General features: G+C 37.0%; 2 protein-coding genes across 2 annotated transcripts in view; one reads left to right on the top strand and one right to left on the bottom strand.

Annotated features, from left to right (window-relative positions):
- Nucleotides 1–1,226: 1,226 nt before the first annotated feature.
- On the bottom strand, nucleotides 1,227–16,481 carry mlycd (malonyl-CoA decarboxylase). Its single transcript, XM_081372854.1, has 5 exons — nucleotides 15,834–16,481; nucleotides 8,042–8,154; nucleotides 7,791–7,947; nucleotides 7,372–7,524; nucleotides 1,227–2,526 (listed from the first exon to the last, which is right to left on the bottom strand). The coding sequence occupies exons 1-5, from the start codon at nucleotides 16,377–16,379 to the stop codon at nucleotides 1,981–1,983; spliced, it is 1,515 nt and encodes a 504-aa protein (XP_081228980.1). The 5' UTR covers nucleotides 16,380–16,481; the 3' UTR covers nucleotides 1,227–1,980.
- A 1,367-nt stretch (nucleotides 16,482–17,848) lies between these two features.
- Nucleotides 17,849–19,162, top strand: part of LOC308694978 (DNA topoisomerase I, mitochondrial) — a 36,057-nt gene continuing 34,743 nt past the window's right edge. Inside the window, exons 1-2 of the mRNA XM_081372852.1 lie at nucleotides 17,849–18,106; nucleotides 18,269–18,350. Coding sequence (XP_081228978.1) covers nucleotides 18,271–18,350 — 80 coding nt within the window. The 5' untranslated portion in view covers nucleotides 17,849–18,106; nucleotides 18,269–18,270. The remainder of the gene's footprint in view (nucleotides 18,107–18,268; nucleotides 18,351–19,162) is intronic.

Genomic DNA, 19,162 nt, shown 5'->3' with positions numbered 1-19,162 from the left:
TGCCTCTATATGACACAGAAGCATGATTTGAATACCAACAAATTACCTGAGGCTTATTTGTAAAGTCTGAATACAAATGATGAGTATCACCTTTAGTCGTCCCATTAGTCCTCAAAATGCATCTTTTTCAAGTAGCGCTTCTAGCACAGTAAACAAAATGATTAGGTCATAATCGCCAACTGAGTTCTTGTTCGCTTGGAAATATGCTGGATATTTTACTTGTATGGAAAAGTCTTTTTTCATGAATGACTAGCCTACTCTTTACACTTCATTTCCTGATCCATTATGTTTTTGTGAGACGGTAAAAACGAATAGCCTTTCGGTTTCACTTCCAATGTCCTAAAACCATGCAAATAATGCAAAACAGACACATATTTTTATACTTGAGCTTCAGATTTGGGGGGAAAAAAATCTGAAGAGGACAAATTTACTGCGTTTGAATCGTGTCGTGCAAGTTATACTAAGTTGCCCAGCTGTTGCTATGGTAACCATGTATTTGCCTCATAGTAAAGCACTTGATGTTGTGAAGTAAGGCCATCCAGCCTTGGGCCTGTGACTACAGATGTGTTTTTCTTCACTTCCTCTCTCTGTGGGAGGAGTTCCTCAAGGGCATCTTTTAAACATTGTCCTCTTTGTTCCGTTTCCACCTCGTGCTCAGTTTAAGTGAATATCATAAATTTATCATCAATTCATTTTAGGTTTATTTCTCACTTCATTAGATTTTAGGGCACCGCACGGAGGGAGGGGGGAGATGCGTGCCTCCTTTGAGAGTTAAAAATGCAATTTCACAGTCAACTTACACTGAGATACTTTACACAACAATAGAGGGAGAAAAAGACAGGAGGCCTACTTGAACACTGCAGTCTGTTATCAGACACCAGAGTCACAGAGGAATAAAGTGCTTGCTGGAGAGTGCTAAATCTCTTTAAACACCGCCAGTTAAAACGCCATGGAACGGATCTGTCCAAATGTGATAGGATCTGGCCCAACGAGATAGTGTACTGTCCTCCTGTTAAAAACGTTTGAACATCCTCCATTGCCCAATATCGATCAAACATCCGAGATAGCGCATCATGTTTAGAATAGAAACAAAAGAAAGAAAATCAGTTTTGGAAGTAGAATTTTTATATAGAAATAAATATTTGTAGCTAGCACACAATCGTGCGCACATTGAGTCACATTTGAACATACAGACAGCCATTTCACAGTGAATCAGATCACACTAATGAAGGAATCAAAACATCATTTATTACAGCAGCTTCCACTCAGTCGCGCTGGCACGCTCTCTTACATACACACGCTGAGAAGGCAAAGACATGACAGGGGCTGATAGATTTGTCCTGCTTCATTACCCACAGTCTTTCAAAGTGTAGCATAAGTCCACATCAAAATCAGCAACCAGCTAATCAAACAGAGGCATAACTCAAGCACTGCTGAAAAGGGCCAAGGCAAATAGAATCGTTTGGACAATTATCTTTTTCTTCCTTGAAATGAATGGGCATTTGGCACACCTTCCAAAAAATGGTGTATGGCAATTCACATTTCAGTTTTTTCTTCACAAAAAGCTGTTGAATACCTTCATGTAATATAGTGCACAAATCACATGGACTACTAATGCTTTATCATCCCTTTTGGACAGTGTGTATGTGGTCATTGTGAACTACTGTTGGAGGAAAGGCTGCAAGAAGAGTCTCTAAGGAAGAACGAAATTCATACAGATATTCAGGGTGAGTAAAATGTCCCTTTAAAATTTGATTTATTGGATTATTGTCTTTCAGAAAGGCAGAGTACAACTGTCCATCTCAATTAAAAATGAAATGTGACACAATCTGGTTTCAGTCGCAGAGCCCAATGGATCTGTATGAGGCTCGTTTAAGCCCTCATTGCGTTTATCCACCCAGTGCAGATCAGATATTAAAAATTATAACCCTGAATTTAAGTGCAGATCATCTTGTCCCAATGCAGAGCCACAGATTTGATTCATAGTTTGCTGCTCTTCTGGAATTGCGACACCAGTCCCAGCACCTGCTCCGAGGCCTTGATGAATTTATTCTGCATGTAGGCAGCGCTGTTAGTGCTGGTCTCTTGCAAAAAGTAGCGATAATTGACCATTATGCCACAGGAGTTGGCGATGCCCCGCGGGCTCGTGTCCGCTTGCCAGTTCAGCCTCCACATGGTGGCACCGTTCTGAAGGTGGAAGTTGGCAACAGGGTTTAGGGCGTAGCCCCGTCGTTTCTCTCCATACAGGTACCAGGCACAGAGCCGCATTAGCGCAGGTTCCAGAGAGCGGATCAGGCGATCCGAGCGGATCCACTCGCTGGTGCCGATGAGCCTGCGCAGGGCCTCCAGAGCCGGAGCGCCGGGAGCAGCTCCTGTCACATCCTCCACCTCCCTCCACTCCTGCTCAGAGAGGAGCTCCGTGGCACGTCCCTCCCTCTTGTGCTGTCCGAGAGCCCCTTGTAGCCATGTGGAGAAGCCAGGGATGGGAGACAGACTGGAGAACTGGGCCATGTGTGGGAACTCACTCTGCACAGAAAGATAAACAGACAGTTAACTCTCAAATATCTATCTATCTATACTCTGTCAAATATCTATACTAACACATGCACAAAGTAATATATGGTTTTATCAATCCATCCTCTCTGTCTGCATTTATTTGATCAAAAATACAGTAAAAAGAGTAACGTTGTAAAATACTATTACAATTTTAAATAACTTTCCTATTTTAATATATTTTAAAGTATGTGTGAAAAATGTTCAGCAGGCATTACTTTTCAGTGTAAAATAATCATTCAGAAATAATTATAATATGCTGATTTCCTATTATTATAAATGTTAAAAGCAGTAGTGCTGCTTTTTTGTGTAAAGAAAGCATTTATTTGAAATCTTTTATAACTTTATAAATGTACTACTTACTGTCTCTTTTGATCAATTGAATGCATCATTACTGGATGAAAGTATTAATTTCTTTCAAAAAAATTACTTTTGGACTGTAGTATACTCTCTACTTCATCTTCTTTTTTCTCCTTATTTCCTATCCCACACATTCCATTTGTGCTGATTTAAAAACCATGTTGAACAAGTCCACAGTGTCTCTTTCTCTTCGCCCACAAGGGCATAGATACACTCATTTTCTCTCCCTCTTACGCCCACATTCAACCAGAAGAAAGCACTGAACAAACCAAATGTGTCAGACTGCCCCCAGAGGAGCAGAGATTTTAAGTCCTCCACATCTCAAGTCCATCACACTTCTCTCTCGCTTTCATTCTTTGCCATGTATCACTCCTTCAGACAGGCCGGAGAGAAGAAAGATTAAGCATGTCCAAGGGTCACCTTTCATTCATCAACTCAATTTACTGTAAAACATTGGTCAGCAGGTTTAAAGCTACAGAGAGCGAGAAAGAGAGAGAATGAAGATCAAGGACAAGAAGAGAGTGAATGTAAGACAGAAAGTGAGTGCAAAAGAGCCCCATGAGGATTCTGCTGAAAGACAAGCAAACCCTCCTCCTCTTCTCCTCAATCACACCGTTTCCTTTCTCCACCTCTTTTTTTTCTGTCTATCATCCATCCATCACGCCAATCATCCCCTTGTGGCATGGTGAGTCACCTTTACTCTTTCTTCAGCGGAAGGATGAGCTCAGACACTCACGCTCTTAAAAATAAAGGTTCTTTATTGGCATCTATAGATGATTTTCCACCGTCGAGCCAAATCGTTCTCATTGCTTAACCGTAAAAACTTGAGAAGACATGGTTGTCTTAAGTTTATAGACCTTAGTCGGGTAAGACGCCATTTTGCATGAAAACGAGACTGTGAGAAATAGATGTACAGTTTTTACAATGGCACGCACTGTACAAAGATCATAGGTCACGTAATTTTCACAACTTTTAAAACTGTTTTATGGAGTTTTTGTAAACTGAAAGTTTTTTCAGAAAGATGATTCATTGGATTGTTGTTAAACAACAGTACAATCCATTGAATGCACTGAATTCTATCCCTCACTGCCTCGTTTTCATTGCTGTCAACAATTAAATATGGTGATACCCTGACAAAGGTCTTTGTAGTTTGAAGGAACGTATAAAGTACCTGTATGCTTAAAAATAAAAGGTTCCAAAAGGGGGTATTCGCATTGATATCATAGAAGAACCATTTTTGGCTCCCTAAAGAATCTTTTGTGAACAATTCTTAAAAGGTTACATGATTACACTAACTTTTCCTCAAGTTTAATCACTGTCAACAATAATGACAAAAGAAATCCTCATTTACTTGTTTAAACAGTTAAACTTGCCACTGTTCTTCAGAAAATGAAAAAAAAAATCTATTTATAATTTACAATAGTAACTATAACTGGTGGAAAAAAATATATATTTTGCTAGAAAATATGTGAACCTGGATCACAAAACCAGTCACAAGTAGCACAGGTATATTTGTGCCAATATCCAACAATCCATTGTATGGGTCAAAATTACCGATTTTTCTTTTATGCCCAAAATCATTAGGATATTAAGTAAAGATCATGTTCCATTAAGATATTTTGTAAATTTACTACTGTAAATCTATCAAACATTTATTTTTGTGAGTGAATGCAGCACAATCGCGAACATAAATGGACAACTTTAAAGGCGATTTTCTCTCTGTTTTAATTTTTTGATCTTCAAATAGTTGTATCTCAGCCAAATATTGTCCTATCCTAACAAACCATTCATCAATGGAAAGCCCATTCAGCTTTCAGACGATGTATACATCTCAATTTCCAAAAAATTACCCATGTGACTGGTTTTGTGGTCCAGGGTCACATATGGTTGTAAGGCTAATGTGAATATTTATGGACTGAGATGGAGAGAATTTGATTCAAAGATAAACGAGCTATCTACACCGACATACTTCAAAAACAATCTAATTCAAACACAAATCCAGAGCATCAACATGCACAATCTGCATGAAATAAAATCTATCAGCCGTCATTTCCACTCAAATGATGCCTTCAATCTCTCATTCGGGTAAATCAGCACTCAGAGAACTGCAGCCGCTCGCAGAGAGCTCTTTACTAGGGTTTACATCTATTACACAAACAGCCACCCGGCACTTTGTTTCACCAACACTCCTGCTGAAGAAAAACTCATCCAAATCTATAAACCTGAGTGCCTCTCGTTTCTTTTCCATTTAATTCCGCCTTCATCTAGTAAATAGGCAGCTCTGTGATATGCCATGTGTCCCTCCTTCCTCATGTTATTGAGGGTGACAGCTGAAATGTTATTAGTTTTCCTGCTTTTTTCTCCATTCCAGATAGAAACACACAATGTATGTAGATAGAAATGTACAATGCCTGGCACTAGGTGATGCTGTGGGACAAATATATTAAACATATTATAGTATTTAAGGTTGTCAATCAATTACATTTTTTTTATTGAATTCATTACAAAATGCCAATTAATTAATTGCATTAAATTGCATTTAGTATTTGTTGACAAAATCCCCTAGACAACGATAATTTGAATACATTACATTATACACTCACCTAAAGGATTATTAGGAACATCATACTAATACTGTGTTTGACCCCCTTTCGCCTTCAGAACTGCCTTAATTCTATGTGGCATTGATTCAACAAGGTGCTGAAAGCATTCTTTAGAAATGTTGGCCCATATTGATAGGATAGCATCTTGCAGTTGATGGAGATTTGTCGGATGCACATCCAGGGCACGGAGCTCAAGTTCCACCACATCCCAAAGATGCTCTATTGGGTTGAGATCTGGTGACTGTGGGGGCCATTTTAGTACAGTGAACTCATTGTCATGTTTAAGAAACCAATTTGAAATGATTCGAGCTTTGTGACATGGTGCATTATCCTGCTGGAAGTAGCCATCAGAGGATGGGTACATGGTGGTCATAAAGGGATGGACATGGTTAGAAACAATGCTCAGGTAGGCTGTGGCATTTAAACGATGCCCAATTGGCACTAAGGGGCCTAAAGTGTGCCTTCAACTGTCCAATTTTGGTGAGCTCGTGCAAATTGTAGCCTCTTTTTCCTATTTGTAGTGGAGATGAGTGGTACCCGGTGGGGTCTTCTGCTGTTGTAGCCCATCCGCCTCAAGGTTGTGCGTGTTGTGGCTTCGCAAATGCTTTGCTGCATACCTCGGTTGTAACGAGTGGTTATTTCAGTCAAAGTTGCTCTTCTATCAGCTTGAATCAGTCGGCCCATTCTCCTCTGACCTCTAGCATCAACAAGGCATTTTCGCCCACAGGACTGCCGCATACTGGATGTTTTTCCCTTTTCACACCATTCTTTGTAAACCCTAGAAATGGTTGTGCGTGAAAATCCCAGTAAGTAGCAGATTGTGAAATACTGAGACCGGCCCGTCTGGCACCAACAACCATGCCATGCTCAAAATTGCTTAAATCACCTTTCTTTCCCATTATTTATATATATATATATATATATATATATATATATTTCCCATCTTTTTTTACATGCTGACATTCAGTTTGGAGTGCAGGAGATTGTCTTGACCAGGACCACACCCCTAAATGCATTGAAGCAACTGCCATGTGATTGGTTGATTAGATAATTGCATTAATGAGAAATTGAACAGGTGTTCCTAATAATCCTTTAGGTGAGTGTAGATTAACATAGGCCCCTTTCACACATTAAACCTGGTAAATTACTGGAAAATTACCATATAGACATTTCTAGTAAACACACCATATATACAATTACAGTACCATTATACAGTACCATAAAACTCTTGCTCAATTTAGAAACCACATATTACCCTTACTATTTCTGCCATAGAAAGATATAGTAAAATTTTTAATTTACCAGTAAAGACTGTAGGTGTAAAAGAGGCTATTAATTAGACATTCAAAGCGGCTTTAGAACTTGTTTATAAGTCGGTATATTGTTTTATTCCTTATTATTTATATATTGTTTTAAGCACTGTATATTGCTTTTTTCAGCATCTCACACCATGAGCGCCACAATTTAAGATGTTACATTGTAATTTTTAAACGCAATGTAATTAATGTAAATATTAATAAAAAATCAAACTTTATTAAACTGCAAAAAATTATAAAATCAAGAGGTAAACTGAAATGTAATTTCTTTTTTCCCTTAATAACTATTGTTTATTTGAAGAAATGTCTAAAATCATTTATTAATTACTATATCAACCCTTTTAGTTTCTGTTAGTAATATATTACAGATTCATTATTATAATAGTTTATTATATTATTATAGCATTATATATAGGGGGATTCCTAGCATTTATTTTTCATTAACCGAGTTTTCGATGCAATAATTCTTAAAACAGCTGTAATGAACATAACCAGTGCTAACATCTTTTTATGATTTATGTTCTCATTCATCTGCCCACCTGCAGTTCTCGGACCACCCTCTTGATGAGGTAATTTCCAAGCTCCACCCCCTGCAGCCCAGCCTGAGTGGAGGAGATGGAGTAGAAGATGGCAGCATTGATCTTGTTCACATCCTCGTCTGCATCTAAAGTGGCAAACTCTCTCACGATTCCCTGGGAAAAATAAGAGGCACATAGTAACAGACTCACAGGGGACTCACTAGAGGCATTGGCAGATTTCTGTACATTCTGAGCACATTGTCTTTGTTCTCTGTATTACTCCACTACTGTCTCTGAATACATTTGCCTGATCCTGCACAAGGACACTTTCTACCATTCATGGACCCAATAACACATTTACACTCTATTTACATTTTAACCATCAAGCCATCAATTATTCTTTGTGATGAAAAACAACTGTGATTTCCATTTGTATTTACCTGGATATTATTTGCTATGTCCTCAGTTAAGGCAACATGCAGCACCACCAGTGGTTCTCCGGGCATTGAAGCGTGGGTGAAGGCATAACATCGACGGTACGGCCCCACTCTGCGTTTGATATCCGTCCAGTTCCGCACAGGGTGGACCGCCTCGTACCTGTAGGATCAGACAAAAAAAATAGAAAAGAAAAAAGGCTCAGCTGGGACGTCAAATAAAAAGGAAATGTTTACACGTACGAGACAAATCTTACTGGCTGATCTTCTGAAGGATTTCGCAAGGGGACTGCCAAGTGATTCTTTCGAGTCGGAGTAACCCAACAGAGAACCATTCTGACAGAAGACTCTTCAGAGTGCTGTTCAGATCCTAACACACCAAGATACACAAACACAGAAGAACAGATGAAGAATATGAGAAGTTAACCCGTCCCCTATTTTTTAAGTTTTGAAACATATTTTTTTATATACTATTATTTATGTACTATCATATTTTATGAATATTTTGAATAAGGTTTAGGCTTAATTTTAGTGCTTCAACAAACTTATTTTTTGTTTCAATTAACAAAAATAATAATGTTATAATAAGTTCATTAATAAATAAGTTTTGAATAATTTTAGTTAGCCTCATAATAACCTTAGATTGAACCTGACCCGATTAAACCAAATCAATCAGACTCAAATAAAAAGGAATAATTTACTTTTTAAATGTGATTTCAGTCGCACACATTTTTCCATAGGCACAAAGTTATGTGAGTTATGTTAAAATTAAAACTGTTAAATTAATGTTTTAAAAATGTTTATTTTATAGTTTTTCACTACAAATCCAACACAAACCTAAAGTTACATATGGAAATACTGAATTGAACCGCCTTGAAATGCAAGGTTTGGAATGCAAAAACGGAGCAATTCCAAGAGGGTCCTCGCACAATCAGTGCTCGGGCCCTAAAAATGGGTCATCCAGAAATCATCACAGTTTTGCGAAGAGGTTATTTACATATGGTCTTAAAAGTATAGCTGCAAAACCAGCCTGTTTAATCATAAAGGTCAAAGATAGTGTCGAAAATGGTCATGCAAAACTAAATCACGTGCAAAAAACTTTTTCCCCTGAAGTCCAAAAAATAATATGCTGCAAAGTGTAGATCATTGCCGGTTTAATATTATAATTCATGTGCAATACCCAACGATTTTCAAGAAGCGTTCTCAGTACAGCTGCGCTCATAATGGTGCCTAATTATAAAGTGTGCGGCTTCCGTTGGTGGAATTAATATTTCACAGGCGCTTTCACAGATATTGTGAAGCAACCCCACCAACTCACAGTTGCTGCCATTTCATCTGTCCCATACACAACACTTTCAGAGGAGTCTCATTTCCCTCTGCAGCTCTTAGCGTCTGTTTATTTGCTCTGGTGGTGTTCTCATTAGAGCACAGGGAACGGTGTTAGCGTCCATTCGAGGATGCTGAAAGATTTCTGTGGTAAACACAGTTCCATTTCATCAAAGAGCTGTTGCTCTCAACATGAGATATAGTTCTGCACTCTCCCTCAAGGGTCAGATTTCTTTCATAATGGTGATGAGCAACACAGCACACATACAAATATCTAGATCTAGTCGCTGGCGCACTCACACAAAGCAGCTTTAAAAATTCTAGGCTAGCCTGTCCCACAGATGCATGCGCTTAAAATAATTGTGGGCCTGTCAATCAAACATCAACACCGGCCGTCTGTGCATGCTTCGCCCTCATCTATAGGTAGTACACGTAAAATCTGACCTTATTGTAACACTTTCAGCGGTACCTGCAAGCAAAAGATCTTGAATTATCATTTCTCAGCACGCTTTTCCCTATAAAACCCGCTTGCTTAGATCAGCATACATAAACGTGCCACTAAGTCATGCATTTGCATGTAGAAAATAACCAGGGGGTGTGAAGGTAAGATGTCTGAAGCTCCCAATAGCTCAATAGCACCAAAACAAACAAAAGTTCGGATTGTAGTGTTTCCTGAAAACAGGATGGCTGTTCAAGGAAAGCAGGCCATTTGGGGACTGAACTGGAGGAGTAGTCTACAGCATTTTGCTTTTCTGTCTATCTCAGCTTTACTCAGAGTGCAATCCACAGCCTATGGCTTCCCCAGAAGTCACCGTTCCACTTAACATTAAACTCATCAAATCCTCTCTGGGCTGGGAAATTACTTCTAAGCATTTATTCGATATTCTACCTTCAAATTCAGGGCAGCTGAATGTATTCGCCCAAAAAGAGTTTTGTATTTGCTTACACGGCTGAATTTTCTCTGGGGCCAAGCGTGCGTAAGTGGAATCCAACTTTGATATGTACCATCGCACTGCAGGACACAACTTTCAAAAGCACTGCACTGTTTGGGCCGTTTCAAATATTTTCTTGTGTGCCTAAGAGAAGGGAAGATATCCAACTCGAACTAAACTATAACCGTCAAGGCAGATGCAGAGATCACAAATTATTAATCCCACCAAAGTGCTAGAAAAACCTTTGCCACGCTGAAACTTCAAAGGGCAGAGAACATTTGCTGCATGGAATCTGCACTGCACAAAAGCAAGAATGTCAAGGACGTGGCAATGCCTGCACCTGAAATTGGGCTTTTGACATTCTCAGATTTTACCGACATGAATGAAAAGTGGAGAAGGCAGGTGCAAATGGAGCGAATCGTGGCATTAGAGCAATACCTGTTCACACAAAAAATGAAAGCCTGTTTTACACCGTGAGCATTTAAGAAAAATACTTGGTAACACTTTCTATGTAATGCCTTATAATTGTATTATAAGAACTGAATGCATTAATTACTTGCCTTGTAATTCACCTTATAATGTATTGTATGGTCTCATGAATAAATGTAACCACAGTTATAATATTTATAATAATACTTACATACATAATTATAATACTTATCTATTCATTAAACTCACCTTTAGCAAGTATAATGCATTAAAACACATGAAAAACTAGCAATTTCAGATGTAACAAAAATTCTGCAAATGTTATAATGGATTTTTCATTATAATTCATTATAATAATGCATTATACCTTTATAATGCATTATATATAAAGGCTTTAAACGTTTAAAATCATAAATGTAGCTTTGTAAAATATGCTGTAAAATATATAAATGGCATAAAGGGATAGATCATCCAAAAAATGAAAATTCGGTCATTATTTACTCGCCCTCTAGTGGTTTAAACCTTTGTATGAAATACAAAAGAAGATATATTTAAAATGTCAATAGGGTCCAAACAATATTTTTTGGGTGAACTGAACTCCTTTAATAGCAAAAAAAAAAAAAAAAAAAACTTATTTTCTTATAAACTTAACTAACTGTTAAGTAGGCTATTTATTTATTTATTTTTACACCAAAGCAACACATAAATGTAAACACTTTCAAAATATTAAATTCATAAATGCAGCTTAGTAAAATATGTTGAAATGGCATATAGAAATATTAGAATGTAAATCAAATTGACATAGTTATTGCTGTTTTTGTTTTAGGATTCAAGCAAAAGATTTTTTATTTCCAGTACATCACTAATGCTTCAAAATGCTTTTTTTTTTTTTTTTTTTTAAATGCTTCAGAGAGTAGACTACTCCTGCTATAATATAATGTAAATCTCAAAACTAATGGACTGAGGAATTGTAAATGGCTTACTGACAAGGCACCCAATGTAACTTTCAATCACTAATATTGCAGAGGGCAAATCAGTGCAGTCAACCTAAATTGCTCTGAGGAAAACTGTGGAAAGCTTGCTGAGAGTCCAATACAATGCAGACTCAGAAGAAATCTGCAGGACACCTGTTTGAGTCCAGACAGACTACATCTGTTTATCGATTATATATCAAGAGGTGCACCTGCCCAGAGATTTGAACTGACATTTCTTTGGGATCCTGATAATTCTGCTCGGGAGAGTTTGGGAAGTGTGATTAAAGTTTACTGCAAAGCTCAGCATCTTTGCTGTTCTCTGTCTTGACCGATTATTGTCATTTTAATGCATTTTGCTCTTCAGCACTCTGGCTGGTAGGAAGCAAGCTAAATCAGTTCAGGTGCTAGTTCACAGTTTATGGATCCAGGTTTCAATCTCTTTGTCGGTGAATCAGAGTTGTTGTAGTCATTTATAATACTTACATAAGGTACACAGAGTATTAAAGCAGTTTATTTTTAAACTAAACTTGAGAAGTTATTCCTAATTAACAGGTCAATTAATGTTAATATATTCCTGATTATTCATTTGAAGCAGTGAGAATGTTGAAGAAAATATGGTTTGCAATGTCACACTTCATTCCAGTCCATTCAACCACTTTATGAACACATTTTACTGAAAATTGCACTGTTCAATTTGTAAAGCTTGCGTAGCCTGCAACAGTAACTAATCTTAGCAATGGTTCAACTGATGGACAGTTTGGGTGACAGGACACCTCCTTACGCTGCATCAGGCTGCTATTTCACCCCACTGTCACTGACTCAGATATATTAATGACACAGAATCTGATTTCTGATAGGGCCTAGCGGGCTGGAGGTGTGCCAGACGGTTTCTCTGAAGCATTCCTTGGGGATATGCTGTAATGCAATATTATTATAGATAGAGAGAAGCAAGGGAAGCCAACGCTGAGAGCTGTGCTAACACTCACTAACAGGTAAAAGGGCTTTTAAATGAAGTGCAGAATACACAATGAGTGGTCATGTGGCCAAATTATTGCTTGGCTGAATGTCAGCTTGACATCAATTGTGTATTCAGCTTTCATTGATCATTTCCCACTCTTATGTCAAATTACAACCTATTTAAATTGAAATTTTATTAAGTAATCCTGTATCATATATACAAATGGTTGTTTATAGTGGAAAAGGTTCTTTAAACACGCTAAGTTGTTTGTTTCTTTTAAAACTGCTCACTGGAAGGTTTCTTGAGGAACCAAAAACTATTATTCTATGGCATTGCAGCAATTTATATATATATATATATATATATATATATATATATATATATATATATATATATATATATATATATATATATATATATATATAAATATAGTACTAAAATACTCAAGTACTCAAAATATTGGAACCTATATATATATATATATATATATATATATATATATATATATATATATATATATATATATATATATATATATATATATATATATATATATATATATATATATATATATATATACATTTATATATAGGTTCCAATATTTTGAGTACTTGAGTATTTTAGTACTTTTTCACATTTTACTTTTAAGAAATAGTAGCCAGTGTGTAGTAAGCAATACACTAATATTCTTTTTTTAACATTAAGGGCCAGATCTACTTAGCAGGCCAAATTAGCATGAGAGTGCAATGGAAAGTGGAAAGTTCTGTGAGTGATCTACTGATGACGTGCACATTAAAGAACACAGATGACCAACACAATCTACCAAGAGCAGCACAAATAGCGTCTGGTTTAAAACATGCTTTTTTGGGTGGTACATAATGGTGGAAATAGGCCTACCAGTATATTGAACCGCAAAAAATAACTGTGCCCATGCCTGTTCAGCACAATTTTTTTCACTGCGTGTAATAAATCCTGACAGTAGTTTGTTTTAACGCCAAAAGAGGGTTCGCGCTGGTGCAAGCTGTTAGTAAATCAAACCCTTATTCACAATTCACCTCATGTATTCAATTCTTATGTTTTTCAATCCACCTGTGTAAAAAAAAAAAAAAAAACATTTGAGAAGGCTATATAAAACCACTGACAGAGTTTCAAACTTTCCAAAAATCACTATGAAGTCCTTTGTAACAAAATGGGGGAAAAAGATTGGAGTTTGGACTGCTTCAAAAATAAGCATCAGAACAAGATACTGTGCAAGTGACCCAAAGGCCGTCTACAACACTAAGAGCATTGCACATCTCTTTGGCTGAAATGGGGGAAGCTGTCCAGACTTCAAGGATTTCTTTGCACTTCACAGAAAAACTCACTTTTGAAAAAGGCAGAGAATGTCATACTGATGTTTGCTAGGCACCATGAGAGAGAACCTGAAATATATTTTGGTCTGGTAAGACCTACTTGGCCTCAAAACACTCAAATCAAATGAAGCCCAACATGCAGTAATTCCTCATAGATCTTATTCAAAGTAGATTCCGCATTAAATTGTTTACGAATGAAAGCAAGGCTGTCTTTTAAAAATCTTCCACTATAAATAACCTTTTGTGCAATGGAAAGATTCCATGGATGCTAAAGGTTCTTCGTGGAAACATTGATGCCAAGACCCTTTATTTTTTTTAAGAGTGTATGCTGTGTGAAGCATGGCATTATCTTTCTATGACTGTTGCCATCAAGGGCATTACAGATGAGGCCAATTCCAGATAAATCTTTGAGGAGAAACAGTGTCAATCTGTTGAGTTCATGGAATGAAAAACATTTTTTCAACAGAGAAATGACCAAACCAGACTTGAATCCTAATGAATGGCTTATTCTCAGGATGACCAAATATTTTCACATTTTCTACACTGAATTTGAGGGAAAAGATCTCTGGATTCTGTAGAAAGGATTTTAAACATGGTGAACAAACATGTGTAAAATGAAGCTGAACGCATAATCAAAGTTGACAAAATATTTAACACACAAACATGCAAGTGGATTTGTTGAATTTTGGGAATGACAAGTGTTACGATACTGCAGAATTCTGCAGGGGGAAAAAAGGGATAAAAATCTAAAATTTCTAAAAGCATAAAGTTCAAACTAAAAAAAAACATTCTTGATTTCTGAACAATTAATTCAAAAATAATTTATCTTCTTTAACAGATGAGAAATTGTATCAATTTGACCAAATTTAGAGGAGCTAAAACAGGAACAAAATGTTGGACTGACTTGTACACACAGACATGTGTCCATGTGACGTCGTGACTTAAATTAAAACAGGATTCCATGAATTCAAACGTATATTTGGCACCACAACATTACAAACTATGTCACAGCTGAAGCCTGTGACGTTCACAAATGTGGGACAGAGGTCGTCTGGCACCAAACACTACCAGCCATGTGAAATCAGAGACCACCAGGATCTAAAGTAGGGGAAAGGGCAAATCACAAGTTTCCAAGCCATGTCATAACCAAAGCCCTTTTTTAGGAATGCAGTATTCACTGACACCATCTGAAAAGCCAAAAGGTCATTCCATGACACAGGTGCCTGCCTACACAGTGTTTATTAAAGAAATGACGATATTTCTATAACATTTTCGATAGCAAGTTATTTACTGTACAAAATCACGGAAACAGAGCTATAGGGAAATAAAAAACTGTTACTATGGTAAAAAAAAAAAAAAAAAAAAAAGGTAGAGAGACGTAGCCTGGGGACACAACTCAACTTTATTGTTCACTAAATTCTAAATATATCTGTAGGTCTTTATGTTTTAATTGTTAATCATATTGAACATTTCTGCTAACAAAGCAAGGAAAATACTGAATGTATAAATATATGTAGCCTATGTATAGTGTTGGGGTGATCCATTACAAGCAACGAGAGTTACGTAATCAGATGACTTTTTCAAGTAGCAAAGTAACAAATTACTTTTTTTTTAAGTTAGCCTACTTTTTCAAATAAGTAAAGTAAGTTACTTTGTTTTCTGATTTATAGATAATTTTAGAGTAAGGTGCAGAGCCTTTGTGTGCGCTGGATCATAAAAGGATCATCTCACTTTTGGTGTGAAATATGAATTTCACTTTTGGTGTGAATGGGACTTTATTTGTGCCAAAAATTTAACTTATGTTTTTAGCCATTTATTTTTGGTATTACAAACAAACAAGTAAGCCCAACCCAGGTGAGAAAAAGTAACGCAAATGTAACGTAACGTATTGCGTTCCATAAAATGTAACACAATTAGTTACTTTTTTTAAGGAGTATAACACAGTATTGCAACATTACTTTTAAAGGTAACTCTCCCCAACATTGTATGAAGAACACAAACTCCGCCTTTTTTCTCTTGGAATGACCCCAAAAACAATTACATTTGATACATAAAACGATGAAATTATGAGTATTTACCCTCATATGTGGGCTGTCACTAATTTTTGAGGATGCGAACTCGATGAGATCTGCCCTGAGGTCCACCAGAAACTTCACCCCTCCCTGAACCTTGCTGATGTGCGTGAGGAGCTGTCGGTACCGAGGTGTCAAACTGTACCGTAACCTGTCCTCCACCTGCAGGATCGTGGCCACATCCCGCCCCTGAGTGTCCAGCAACTTCGCAGCCAGATCCGAAGCCCATCTGTGATCTACCCCGAAATCATGAGATAACTTCTCGAGAAACTCCAGTCTTTGCTCTTTCTCTAAACTATTGTAGAAGAGCATAAACTCCAGACTGTTGGATTCAGGTGGAGGTGGAGATTTTTCTCTCATCTCATAGGTGGGCAATGGGACCACTGTCTTTTTCAGGATCTCCTCCATGCTATTGTGCTCTGCGATGGAACTGCATGGATACATGTTTCTGAACTCCCACGCTCTGAGTCCCTGGACCGTTTTTAATACAGCTCTGTGTCGATAATACTTTAGCAAAGAGCGCGCGGCTGTAGATAAGTGGAAAGGTGTCATTGCGCGCCTGACAAATTCGCACCAGAAATAAACCTTGTACACAATGTTGTCTACTCATCTACTTCCGGGATCTCTTAAAGGAACCGTGCACAATTGTATGTCAAATGCATGACAGCACAAAGAACAACTTAATACATTGTGATCCTTTGTATTTTTTATGTTGTTATTGTTCTGTTATGCAATAAAAAAAGATCCTACAAACTCACAAATCTGAACTAATCTTTAAAAAAGAAAGACGCTATCAAAATAACACTAGTAACCAGGGCCCAGTTGTTCCAAAAAGTTTAATCTGGATCAGAATGATCTGGATTTGGAAATCTCATGTTGTGCTATCCAGGATCAGGTAATCCATCTTACTTTTTTGCTGTTTTTTCAAAGCAAAACTGGATTGGATCACCCTGATTCAGATACCCTTTTCATTTACACTTTCAGATACACATATTTCAATGTTTTTGCCTTCTCTCAGACAATTTTGTGTAGCATTCAGCCGAGAAACTTTGTGTTCGCTCGCAAATAACTTCTGACAGGTTCATCTCTTATGATAGTGCCAATGCAGTTTACAAACAGTGATAAAAAAAAAAAAATGTGTGTGTGTGTGTATTACTTGATACAAATGTTATTTTTTGACCAGTCTTAGTTTTATTAAATTTTTGTTCCTGAAATCCACCCTTCTGCTGGGATAATCAGGTATCCCAACATTACTAGAAAACTTTTGAACACAAACTGGTGATTTGATCCAGATCAAAACCAAGATTGGATTTTGTGTTCTAAACTGATTTCAGAATCCTTTTTTTTTTTTTTTTTACAACCCATTTTCAAGATTTGATCCAATCTGATCCGATAACGTTTGAACAACTGGGCCCAGGAGATTAAATTGAGATTTTGAAGGGTAGGAAACCCTGTTCCCCACTCCCCAGCTCACTTATTTTAGTAAAAGTAAATAAAAGTAAAAAGAAGACTATGTAAAGCAAAAATGAATAAACAATTAAATTATTCTATAAAGTCTTTATCAAAAGTTCAGATTTCTGTTCTGGAAATGTATGCAAATGAATGCATATTTAATTAGAAATTGCCTTGAGTATTTAAACATAACGTTTCAGAAAACTTGACATACAAAACAATTGTCTTTTTGTACTGTGTGATTAATCAACTGGTGAAGAAGGCTATTAGTTAAAATCTCCAGTTCACCGTGGTGTCTTGCCTTTAAAAAATCTGACCATAACAAATTATATTTTAAGACATGTATAATACTATAATGATTAACTATATTATTAAATATTATTTTAATAGTGTTTGTCCGGAGAAATCACTCTTATCTTTCTCTGAAGAGTGCTTTATGTTGTTTTTTTGACAGGAGAATAACCGCGGTGTGTTGGCCAATCAGAAAACGTAGAGACGGCTCTCTAACAAAATCAACCAATGGCGTGATCTTGAGGCGGGAATACCTTTCTGTCCGACCAATGGCAGACGTATTTGGAAAGTTTTTTTTTTTTTGGCGCAAACGCGTGCAGCAACTTTTATATTGAGACCTTTCAAGCTAACACGCGACTTTATTACCGATTTTAAATTATTATTTGCTGAACCAGGAAATTTTACAATCACATTTTAGAGATAGGATAAACTGGATTAAAAAATACCCACGACATCAAAACCTCAAACCAGTGGATCGTCTGTATGATTTGGAACCACGCGGATTCATAACAACTGCACAATATACGGATTTGCTGGTATTGCATTAATGTTTATTGATTTATTCACATGTCAGAGCTAAATTCAGGTTTTAGCATTATCTTTTGTGAAGTTTGTGAACCAATTAAGACACCTGATTTGCTTTCAGTGTCAGTGATATTGTAAAATAGTTGAATTTCTAATTGGCATCAACTTTTTAGGAATGACAGAAGACTCCAGCTCTGTGAAAGCCATGGAAAAAGAGTTGAATGATAATCCATGCTCGAGTGAAGATGCATTTGCGTGAGTACAGCTGTTATTAAAAGTACACTGTACATTGCACTACTAGGCCCTTTATACATCACCAACAAATGTTGCACTGCATGTCCAATCACATCACATCCCCCAAACACTTGTCCAAATGTTCTGTAGGCAAGAGAAGCTCTTGTTCTTGACTTCTTGACATCCTGTAATTGTGCTCTTGCTGGCACACACTGCATTCAAATTCACACATCACCTCTAATGCATCTATGAAGTCTGTAGATGAGTGTACCAGTAGGCTAAATATGTGTTAGTCAACTGAGAATAAGCGCTATTTAATGGCAACACAAACAACAGCTGCGCATTATTATACACAGCTCTGCACTTTGCAGCACGAAACGCCTTTCGTGTTACTGCGAAAGATGGAGACAAATTGAGCCTCCCAAACAAATGATGTGCACCAGAAATCGTAAATCTAACCAAGTGTGAACTGAGTGCCAGAGAGCTTGCATTCATTATTCAGAGAGTTGTACTCCATCTTCTTTATGAATAAATTATTTTACTTTGATATCTAATGCATTATATGAGCGCGATAACACCGGGGACATCCATCCGTCTCTGGCATTTGTAATTAATCTGATGAAAGACTTGGACACCTGTAAGTGTTGCTGACAGCAGCCTGTTGTGATGAAGCCTGCTGGCAGACTGTCAAACACTCCAGTGAAGGGAGAAGTTTATTTTTAATGCGATTATATGGATTCAGATCTCATGAGCATCGTCTCATCTATTCCCACCCCTTTTTCTTTTCTGATATATGTTGGTCTTTTGTCTCATATCCCTTTCCTCGTCATTTG

This window comes from Scardinius erythrophthalmus (assembly GCF_964197995.2).
Source record: "Scardinius erythrophthalmus genome assembly, chromosome: 8".
NCBI classification, from domain to species: domain Eukaryota; kingdom Metazoa; phylum Chordata; class Actinopteri; order Cypriniformes; family Leuciscidae; genus Scardinius; species Scardinius erythrophthalmus.
The sequence above is the reverse complement of the archived record's forward strand: the minus strand, read 5'-3'. Positions and strand labels throughout refer to the sequence as shown.